Source organism: Corapipo altera, unplaced genomic scaffold (assembly GCF_003945725.1).
Source record: "Corapipo altera isolate COAL_440 unplaced genomic scaffold, ASM394572v1 61411, whole genome shotgun sequence".
In the NCBI taxonomy this organism is placed as follows: domain Eukaryota; kingdom Metazoa; phylum Chordata; class Aves; order Passeriformes; family Pipridae; genus Corapipo; species Corapipo altera.
The window spans coordinates 19,451,246-19,462,735 of record NW_020884875.1 but is presented as its reverse complement, the minus strand read 5'-3'; the positions used below and the strand labels follow the sequence as shown (position 1 = coordinate 19,462,735).

Below are 11,490 nucleotides of genomic sequence, written 5' to 3'. Positions count from 1 at the left end.
CTGTAGTTAATGGACTGCAATTTTAATGTAACATGTTGAGGAAATGGCATTGCTTCTGTGTATGGTCTGCTCGATAAATTGTCTGGAGGCTTGTGCTGGTCTCTTTCATGCTATATTGCAGGATGCAGTGTTCGGGTGGCATTTCTGGCTCGTTTTTTAAAGTTACTCTAAAGGGTTTCTTTTTGTTCCTTCCTTCTCCTCCTCCTTTTTTTTTCACTGCCGTTTTGTTGTAGGACCTGTGTATTTTAATTCATTCCTTTCTCTTTCGTGTCTGTTTGTATGTGTGAGTGCGTGTGTGTCTGTCTGCTTTCCCTCTTGTCCTCTCTTCGCCTGTGTGTCTGGGCCACATTTTAATGCACAATATCCCATCCATTAAGTTGTGGTTGAATGCGGAGTGTGTGAGGATTTGGCAGCTCTCAGGTTGAAGGGGGCGGGGAAGCCAGTTTCGACTCTGACACAAGATGCCGATGTGGCGTGATCTGAATTATTATTAGTTCTGCGAACATAGCCATCTTCTCCTCCCGCTCCTGGAAAGTGCTGCCATTGAACTTGCGACGGGGCAGACAAGATTTCCAGATTCTTTTTTTTTTTTTTTTTTTTTTTTAAAGTACAGTAGCTGGCAGGGAAAAGGCGCCAAAACACACAGGATTAACTCGTAACATTCTCTGAAGTGGTTTTGAGCTGCAACGCTTAAAATTTTAACGCTGAATCACAAGAAAAAAATCAAGCACTTTTTAAATTCTAATTTAGGCAGACATTTAAATCCAGCTTCTAGACACTGCCCTTCCCCCGCCTCCCTATCCCAATATTCTGAGAATCCAGCAAGTGATATAAACTGCCAGAAAAGAAATGTGCTGGAATTTTATTTGTGTTGTTGTTGTTGCTGTTTATGTCTAGGGCATTTGAGATCAGCAGATGTGAATTTTTAAAGAATTTATTGCATTGGGGAAAGAGAGTTTCATGCCTTTGTATGGCTGAGAATGTGATCTGCAGAGAGGACAAAAACTGCACAGTTGTGTAACCCAAAACACTGTGGTTTACAGCTTCACACTTGAGGTTTGATGTTTTCATTTGCTGGTCTGGGAGCTGTGGAAAGTCCAAGTATTATAGTCCCCATCAAGCCATATGTGGACAGGGGTCAAGCGCACATACTTGTCATATGTATGTGTGTCTCTGTACAGAGTCACTAGTGTGTTTTGTTACTTCTGATTGTATATATGCACGCTTTCTATCTGCTCATATATGTACACAGTTTATACACAGTATGTTTTTCTTCCTATCACCCAAAGTCCCCAAAAAAGGCTAGTAATTATGATGATACATAATTTTATTGGTGTGATGCCACACTGATTTAGAAGTTGTACTGCTTGCTGCTTACGTTTTAAGTCATAAATAATTTACAAATCAGTCACATACGAAAAATATCAAGGCCCCATAAACCAATGTATTATCAGTTTGCTTATTTAACTAGTTATTGTTTTCTTCCTGAATTTATGTTCATATACATACTCTTATACATACAAATATGCCCAGAAAGCATTCCTGCACATAAGAAAACTGACCAAGGCTCTGACTATGTAAAAGACACAAAACTTTACTTTGTAGGTTAATATGCTGGTACAAGAAGTCTTGCAAGGCACCATGATCACTCATACAGATAAAACCACCATTAGGTAACAGTATGATAATATAATATGATTTAGAATATTTGTTACTCCTAGTTGGCATAAACTAAACTCTATTTACGCTACTCAGTATTTATGTATGTACCTAAGGAATTATATATTGGACAAACGTGTGTTAGTGGCCTTTTCTAACAAAAGGTGAAAAAGGAGCTAACAGTACTGTTACTAAACTAGATATAAAAATACTACAAAGCTTGTATTTTGGATCATAGGACCTTTTACATAAAAGTTTTGGTGCTAGTTCTCAGATATTTAATATTTTAGATGAAATGCCATACACCAAAATCTTTCTGGTTTTCACAAAGAAACTACTGGAATTTTCACATGGAGACTACTGGAATTTTCATGGAAACTTGATTTCTTATAAGTTCACTATATATGTTTAGACATTTGGCTGAACTGTCCACTTGTATTCTAAGAAAATCTTAGGTTTCACACTTCAGCATTAGCAATAACTTTCTTTTCAATGCATAATAATAAGTCTTGTTCTCCAAAACTTAAAACAGTTGAGAAGTTGTCCAGACAAAAGGCAGCAGCTGAAATTCTGCTTTAGGTGGCATGAAAGCACCTAACTGTTTAACCTTTAAATGTTATTATCTCTGAAGTCTGAGGGCAATGCCATTTTGCAGCATTTGGTAAAGTTTGTGAGCATGGTCTGAGGGAGAGAGGAAAAACATAGGTCTGCACTGCTGGCAGAAAACTGCTCTGGGAAGTGAGGATGGGAAGGTAGGGAGTGAGCCCATCTGGCCATGGTGTCAGAAAGTCTTTCTGGTTCTTTGCTATGAGGTGAGCCGCAGTGTAGGATGTTCCCCACCCTGACCACCCGTGCCAGAGTTGAGTGTGAGGCACAGAGGGTGCAGACTCTGGGTGAGGGTGACTCAGCTTTAGTATCTGCTACTTACTTATGTAAAAACTGCCTTTTCTTCCTGAACATGCATTTTTGTTGCACAAAGTTTTCTAGCACCCCTTTGCTTGTGCCCAGCTGTGTGTGTGCCCAAGTATTGTATCCTACCTTAGGCCATCCTGGCTCCTGGAAGTCCAGTGGGTTAGGATTAGTGTTAGAGAACAGCTCTCTCATCAAGAAGGTCAGATGATGACTCTTATTTTCTTAGTTGTCCACAATGAAATGCTACTTGAACTTCCAGATACAGCATGGAGATTGGCATAGCGCTAGCAGTGAGGACAAAAAGCAACTGTCCTCCAGCTTGGAGCTTCAAGGGTAGAGAACTTTTAGAAGTAACAGTATTTTTAGTCTGTGGTCTGAGGGTCTTTGGGGGTGTGGGGAGTTCATGCAATCCAGGATTTGAAAGCAACTGAACCACTTTCTCACAAGGCCTCCCTGCATGCCAGGGACCAGCCAGGCTACCCAGTTACCACATACTTTTTTACACACCTCTGCAAAAAAGTGGTAGAGTTACCCTTTTTTATTATTTTAATGTAGTGCTTTCTCCATTTTGGAAAAATCTTTAGCTTGCTTTCCTGTGAAAGCAGCTGAAAGGTTGAGGTGGGATGGAGGAGAGTGGGGAGTGTAGGCATGTGCACAACTGTTTGTGTGGAGAGTTCTCCCAGGACAAAGCCTTCCTCCTGTATGGGTTCCCACTGGGATTAACCAAGAGAGCAGCAGTGCTGAAACATGCGTTTGAGTGCTCAGTTCAGCTTGCTTTCAGTGATGTACCAGAAGCCTTAGGGTCAAACTGGAGGCAAACCCATGGCAACATGTACTAAGCCTGCCATGCCTCCTAGATCATACAGAAGACAAGGTGCTGCTGGAGCTGTGCTGGCTGGGCAGCTTCATTTCCCCCAAGATGCCTTCACATGAGGGGTCTGTTCAATTCTGGCCAGGAAACTGCCTCTAGGGGTGGGGGCGTCTGGCTTTATCGTGGTCCCCAGCAGCGCTATTCTGGGGGATGCTGGCATATGCTGCAGGGCTGTCTGTGCTCATCTGCTGCCTTGTGTGCTCTGGGTAGGGATGCAAACCCACCATCAGCCGGCTCTTGAGGGCATGCAAACCCAATCTCACACTGACTCAACATCCCTTGCAGTAGCAAGTGCTGTAGAAAGTGACCATTTTCTCTCTGCCCTTACCTTGCTCCATTTGTTTTTTCCTTCTTGCCTCACCTTGCTTACTAGACTTCGCCAGGCAGTTCTTTCTTTTGGTGCACAGGACTCTAGCACAAAGCAGTCCCTTGGCCAGGTCCTGGGAGAGAGTAGGGCCGCCTGCAAGCCCTGCCTGAGAAAGGAGAGACCTCACACCTATGCAGCTCACAGGGGCAGACTTGCTGATGTAGTGTTGGGAGCTTGCCCTGATCCTTATGGAGGGATGCGAGGGATGAAGGGTACAGAGGAGCGTTATTTGGTTTTAAATCAGGGCTGCGATAATGGCTTGTTGTGTAAGAGTTCAAATGCCCAAAGAGGTGTGTTCAAGGACATCATTGCATTTGTGCCAAAGGGAATGTCTTTCACGGTAAATTAACTCCACTTAAATAGAATATTTATTTGAAGGGAAACTTCGGTATTTTAAGCTGGTGTTGTCAGCTTTTTGCAGTGTCTGAGTAAAGCAAAAGACGATAGGATTTGAGTGGTATTCTACAACAGATATAAAAATAAATTTTACTCATTATGGTTAACCCCGAGTTTGCCTCATCCTTTCTTGCCTAAGTGCATGCCCTGAACTTGTCACTTAAAAATACGATCTGTAGAAGGGAAAACGCACCGCGTTTAAACCCTGCAAGTCTGAGGGAACTGTGCAAGAGCAGTCAGAAGCTGAGCTGTGAGGATGCGGCGTGGATTCTGCAAGGGTTAACGCGTTTGGCTCATGCTGTTTCCTTTGACATTACCTGTCTTGTACGGGCTCTCTCCTTCCCCCGCCCATCCCTTTGCTTCGTTTGGTTTGTAAATTTATGAGAATTGCAGCTGGTAGCCTTGGCAAGTTCCCCTCATTAAGAGCCTTCTTTGAAAATGGGCTGTGTTTGAGCATTTCCCTAATGAGGACAGGACGGGGTTAAAAAGTGACCATTTCATGGTTGACTTGAACCTGCTTACTTTCCTTGATGTGTCGTTGTGAAATGCCTGACGTGAATAAACTCTCACTTTGGGCAAGGAGGAAGTCAGCGGTCCCTCCGGGACGCCGCCGGGGGCTGCGCGCTAGCAGTGGGAGGGAGCGCCTGTGCCCCCCGGCCGCCGTTCCCGCAGCCGGCAGTGACAGTTCTGGAGGTGGGGGCCGCACACGGCGGGCACCCCCTCAGCTCTGCAGTGCATCGCAGTCCTCCTCACAGGCGCAGAAATTAAGTTTCGCTCACTGCTTTCCCCCCCGCCTTTCCTAGCTACCCCGGTTAAAGCTGCCCCGGGAGAATGAAATCAGACCTCGCGCCCTGTTGCTGCCTGGGAGCCGGGACCCCTTCGCCGCCCCCGGCCGCAGCCTGCGAGGGCGGGGACATCAGTCACGGGCGGTGCAGGGTAGGGTCCCCCCCTTTGGGCGGGGTGGCGGAGGGGGCTGCCCTCCCCCGTGTCCCCCGCGGGACGTGGGGGGGAAGCGGGGGCGCCTGGGCCCCGCCGCAGCTGGCAAAGTCGTACCCCGAAAGGAGAAGAAAAAGAAGCCTCTCGCAGATGGCAGCCCCCCCACCCTCCCCGCCCCCGCCGCCGCCGTCGTCTTCCCGCCCCCCTTTCCCCCCCGCAACTTTCTCCCACCAGAAGAGCGGGAAAATGAGGGAGGGATGTTTGCTAAACGTGCTCATTCCTTCTGCAGCGTTCGGTGGTGATGAATGCAGAGGGAGGGCAAAGGAAGGGGACCTGGTGGAGAAGAAATGTGTTTGCAGGGGTAGGAGGAGTGTAAGCGGTAATTGTGTAATTAATTAATTAAAAAAATACTTAAGTCTCATCTGGGGAGAAAGCTGGAACGGGGTCCAGAGGGTGTAACCGGTGAATTTTTCAACTTCCAAGTTTTGCAGAGGGACAGGCGGAGGGGTTGGGGGTGGGGGGACACACACACGGACACGGCGAGAGCAAATCGGGTGGGAGCGCCAGGGAGAGATTTATCGTTTGAATTTTCAGGAGATCATTTTTATTAAGGTGGGCGTTTGGAAAGCAGCCTCACCACTGCCCGCAGAGCGAGCGGGGGCGGGCGAGCAGAGGCCGCCGGAGGAGCCCGCAGGCCGCGCCGCTCGCTCTGCCCGCCCGAGGCGCGCTCCCGCCCTGGCGCGCTCTCGCGGCACGATCCCGACGGCCCGGCGAAGTTTCTCCTGCCATCACTGTCCGGGAGCTTCTTACTCCGCTCCGGGCTGTAAGCTTGAACTTTCGAGAGCTTGGTGACAGTGTCGTGTTATTACGGCACCACCACCAACTTCTTAAAAAAAAAAAAAAAAAGGATTAAAAAAAAAGAGCTAAACAAAAAAATCCTCCCGCCCACCCCCCCACCCCCTCGAGTCCTTCCCCCCTCATCTGCAAAACAACCAGCAGCAGCAGCAGCAGCAAAAGCAAGACTCCTGAGCCGCCGACTACAAGAGGGTTAAAAGTGTAGATTGGATTTCACCCCGGGAAATCTAGCACACGGAGTGAACTTGAATCTTTGGCTATTTAAGGAGGACTGGGGTTTGTTGAGAAGTTGTGGTGATCCAGAGCAGAGCCCCGTCCTGATTGATTTCATCTTCCTTGAGTCTCAGATGACTGTAAAATGAATAGATGAAATTATTCCTTTTTGAGGCTTTTCTTAGGGGCTCTCCGGGCAGCGTGTTCTCAAAGCGAAGTCATGATGTATTCTCCAATCTGTCTCACTCAGGTATAGACGCGTTTTATTTATTTTATTTGTTAATTTATTTATTTTCACGTGTTTGTTGGGATTTTTTTTTTTTTAATTTTTATATGTATGTGAGTTGTTAATGAGTCATTGTTGGTAGTTGTAACGGGTTAAAACACAATTGTAACTGCTTGTCAGATCCAAACTCCTCTCTCAGGAGGGAATATTAGAAAATAAACTGTACCAGAGCATTGTTTTGGGGAGATCCATTCAATGTGACACCCGTAGACAAATACTGTTAATTGTTGGTGCATAAGAAGTCAAAGGTTAACAAACTGGAGATGAGCATAATTACGCTAAAAAGCAGGTTTGAGGAGTATTGATTTGATTGGAATCAAGCGATTTGCACTCTTTTCAGCTCGCCAGTTTACGCAGAGCCTAATGAAAGAGTTTGAAAGCAAAAGTGCTTTTTTGACCAGACACGACGACTCGCCGGTGCGAAGTAATCCCGTCTTATGCTTAATTAATAATATGTAGCCTGCCAACAATGAGGGCGATGTAAGCGGGGATGACGAGGCTGTGCAGTGTTTTCTCCTTCGGTTATACAAGGGCACACGGCATTTTCCCCCTCCCAGCTAAATTTGTGGTGCTGGCGGAGGAGCATGCACCCTCCTCAGCATGGGGAAAGACCGAGCCGGTTTTACAGCCGCACTTGCGGCCGCCTGTCGTTCCCGGGCGGCGGCTGTCACCGGGACGGCGGGAGGGAGAGGGGCGAAGCGGCGGCTGGTGCCGTGCGGGGCGCGGAGGGCTGGGGGCAGCTGCGGCGCGGCCCGAGCAGGGGTCCCCACCGCAGCAAAACGCGGGTTTTGCAACCTGAGGGGTTTCGGGAGCAGGTTTGAGAAGTTCCCTGGGTGCCGCGGGAGCGTCCTCGCCGGGAGTACGGTAACGGCGAGCGACCGCCGGGGCACCGGAGCCTGTACCGGACGGTAAATCCGATCTGCAAAGCCTGGGAATAGTTTTCAGCAGCTTTCGTGAAAGTCTGTCTTAGGAGGATGTGATGTAAACTGATTAAGCGATAACTGCTTGCTTCCACATTGGTGCAACAAATAGCTAAAGAAGTAGAAAATGTGCGAAAGTAACGTCTCCTGCAAGGCTGCTACAGAGCGGCCAGCGTTGCACTTACCAGTTCCACTGTGAATAAATAAATATGATTTAAGTTATTTCTCCGTTACAAAGCATTGTAATTCAAAAGGACTAAAGTATTCATAAATTGTGACTGAAGATGGAAACAATGATAAGGCTTATTCAGTGGTTGGATACAGTCCTGTAGTTTTTTGGCTGACACATTTTTTATTGTTTATATTTTGTTTGGCATCTAAGTGTGATTGACTTAGATATGGATATTTTCAGCAAGTAAACGTGAGCTGCAGTGGAGGAAAGCTGGAAAAGAGTGGTGTTGAGATATTTCTTCTTCAAAAGAGAAGCATTTTGTGTAACAGATACGCACATGCTTACAGGTACACACAGAGAAATAATTACTTAGCATGGAATCTGCGGTTAGTAAAAATTCTGTGTAGGCTGTCCAGCCTGTGAAATTACTGATAGGTAGTAAGACTTTGGCATCAGAGTATAAACCTGAGAGTACTACTCAAGAAACACTTTTGACATTTGAAACACACAAATTTTCACAACCACCTCTATTGCAGCGGTAGTTCATTTTCTTGTTTCGTGATCTAATGCCTTTTTTTTTTTTTTTCCCACATATACTTGCTTTCTGGACTCACTGATATATGTAATAGATTTCCTCATTCTTTGCAAATCTGTATTAAAATACTGCACTCAGGTATATATGAAAACACAGCATCATACTTCTACAGTCATTAATACATGGAAGCAGTTCCTGGCTTTTGTAATATTTTGCAATCATGCTCTATCATGTGCCAAGCAGAGACAGTTCCTGCTTAGTGATACATACATGGAACACAGTTGCAGCAAATTGATTTTAGTTTGGAATCTTTTTCTACCTACTTGGAATGATACATAAATTAAAAATTAAAATTACACTGGCAATGAGAATCTATATGTTGCATTCTTTGTTTGTTTAAAGAAAAATATTGATTCATCTCACTTTGAGTTGTGACTGCATTAAAGTAGTGGTGCCAAAACTACTCTCTATTGTGATCTCTGTCTCTAGGGCTCTTGCAACACACGTTGACTGTGGTAGTATATGTTCAGAAGAAAATATTTTGGTAAAAGTAAACACAGAACACCTGTTTGAACTGAGCTCCTCGGGAAAACAGTTCAATTTGTGCTGAGATAACGCTGAAGCACCTTTCAGAAACAAGTCTAAAATCCAAAGTTCAGCTTTAAGACAAACCTTGACACTTTGGGTGTTACCTATAACACTTTCAATAAAAGTTTGGTGGGTGAAAATAACTCCAAGGAAGAGGAAATCTTACCAAATGCAATTTAATTTTAGGGGCTCCCTTCCTCTCTTTCCCATGTGCCTCTCTCTGTGTTTTGGAATGAGTGTAAACTGCATTTATCTGTCTTGCATAGGCTTGAATAGGATGCAGTTACCGCGTGCCTTTTAGTGCTTGCTCTCTTGTAATATTTTTGCGGTGGATTATTTTTATGTTATGGTAGTCTGGAAAGTCAGAATATATTGTATTTTCTTTTCCTTGTATATGTTGTTCCACCAGGCGCAGAGAAAATCCATGCAGGGAAATTTAGTAGATGAAGATTTCTGTATAAAATTTCTATACTTCTGACTGGCTTATTTATTCTACAGTCCTCAGTTTGAACTTCCATGAATTGATACAAAGTTTATAAAAGTGGAAGATAGGAGAAATGTGTTACCTATCACCTTTACCTTTTCCAAAAAAGAAAACTTGGCCTATCTATCATCATTGGATGACTGCTATTTTTTCCTTTATTTACAAGTTGCATAGATGTTATATAGTAACTTCCATTTTAATTTAAATTGCCAGTTCACAATGGTTCACCTGAGCCATTTGATATGACATTTCAAAATCTTACCTTTATAAATCATTTTATTGCAAGAGACACTGTGATGCATGGATACATGCCACATAAAAACCAAAAAATATTTCAATATTGCCTGTATGAATATTAAGGGAAAAAAATAAAATTCTGTAGGTGCCTTTTTAGGAGGTTTAGTGGAGAATGCATGTGATTAATTGCAAATTTTCATTTAGGATCATTTTTATGGGCACCACTTCTTGTCATCAAGTCGTGTTTCATTTGAAAAGACTCCAGGTGCACAAGGAATTGCTCGACTATATCTGATAAAATTGCTTTAGAACAGGATGTTCCTTGCCGTATTTCTCCTTCATACTCTTTCAGCTATATTTATATCTTTAGGACTTAGTGATACTGTGAAAGAAAAGCTTGAATGCAGTTTTTAAAAGGCTGGGGTTTTTGGTGTATGTTTGTTGGGTTTTTTTCCCCTCTCTTTGAAAAGGAAACGTTCAGCCAGTACAGACTGGAATTTAAACAGTGGAATTCTTACCTGTAAAATTTTCATAGATGCAAAATGCTGTAAGTTATTATTGGGAATACTGTGTGCATTACCTCAAGGCATAGCCATTCGGAAATAGTTTATGATGCTCTTCTTTGAAATTAAAACTAGATGTGCAGTATTCTAGTAGCGTAGAATATGTCCATGTTTATTTTATTGCCATTTTAAGTTCTAAATACTGAAGCCTGTTTAGATGTAGGGGAAATCATTGTACTGAGACAAAAATTAATTTCTCCCAAAGCTCTTCAGCCACCTGCCTTCACCTCACCTTTAGCTCCAGCTGTTAGAATTTTCAAAGTCTGTAGTAAATCTGTTTAATTCAGACTAAAATGAATTGCAAGGATTTAACACTGTACAGTCTTTATGCTTACATTAATTTTTAAAAAAAAATTTTTTTTATTTGAAAACTTCAATTAAGATTACTTCCATAGAAGAAAAAATAAACTTTCTCCAGTAGTTATAACTGAGGGGAAAAAAAGCATGGCATCAGAAAGCGTATGAAGATAGGGAAGTCTTATCATGGGCTGTGGTTACTCAGAGCAGTACTGCCTTCTCACACAAAGAACAGATTGTGGTTTAACTCTTTCGACGGCCTAGTTTTATATGCCAGTATAGTATCAAAATTGTTCAAATCGGTGCTGGAAACTACTAATCAGTTTAGCTGTTGCCTCTGTGGGTCTTTGTTAAGCATCATATTGTAATGCAATTGTTTATGTCCTGAAGTATCTTCCTGTATTGTCTCTCTGCTCCTTTTTCCTTTTTTTTTGTTCCTTTTCTTTTTTTTTTTCCCCCGTGATGAGAACATGATTATAGGTAGACTGCTTGCAACTTTTCTGTTGTTTTCTGTTTGATTTGAGAATAGTTAGGGAAGAGAGGTAACTAGATCTAGTGGGTTTTTTTACCATTCAGGAAATTTTGAAGTTTGTTTGAAATTTGAAGATTTAAACATGAAATCCTTTGCCTGAAGCTTCTACAATGGCAGTCTGCACTCTATAATTGAGACCATTAGTTATACTTTCATCATTTTTACCTAATGGAGTTAATCAGCCTATTGATTAAACATAATTCATTCCTTGTCTAGCAGCGTAACTAAAATAGTAGTTTGTTAATTGTATTCTTGAATATAATTACATAAAAAAAGATTCAGTTTTAGTTTGATTGCACCGTGCCACTCAGTATGATGAGCAATCTGCATGGTATTTAAAACTAAATATGCCTGCACACAGGAAGAAAGATACCTCCCCTAAGGTCTTCCTTCCAAATCAAAATACAGTAATGTTTGATAAGCGGATTGCACTGTTTTAAACAGCAGATTTGTTCATGGAAAAGAAGTTTTTGGGAAAGGTCTAATTAGATATTAACATAGATGTGTAGGATGGTACTTTAGGCAGACAAATCAAATTAATTGAATTGCTATAGGATGTACTTGTAGACAACAACTATGCATTACCTCCTTAATGCAATCCATATTGCTGCTAGGCAGAAGATAAGAACTTACAGGGGAAGCCAAATGACAGAAAAGGATATTTTGA

General features: G+C 43.0%; 1 protein-coding gene across 6 annotated transcripts in view; it reads left to right on the top strand.

Annotated features, from left to right (window-relative positions):
* Positions 1–6,125: 6,125 nt before the first annotated feature.
* The window catches only part of NFIB (nuclear factor I B), a 167,179-nt gene continuing 161,814 nt past the window's right edge, over positions 6,126–11,490 (top strand). For 3 of the 6 annotated variants that reach the window (XM_027635257.1, XM_027635256.1, XM_027635255.1), the window contains exon 1: positions 6,127–6,459. In XM_027635257.1, coding sequence (XP_027491058.1) covers positions 6,430–6,459 — 30 coding nt within the window. In that variant the 5' untranslated portion in view covers positions 6,127–6,429. Of the gene's footprint in view, positions 6,460–11,490 lie in introns of all 6 variants that reach the window. The other 3 variants (XM_027635252.1, XM_027635251.1, XM_027635258.1) reach the window with 2 other exon arrangements.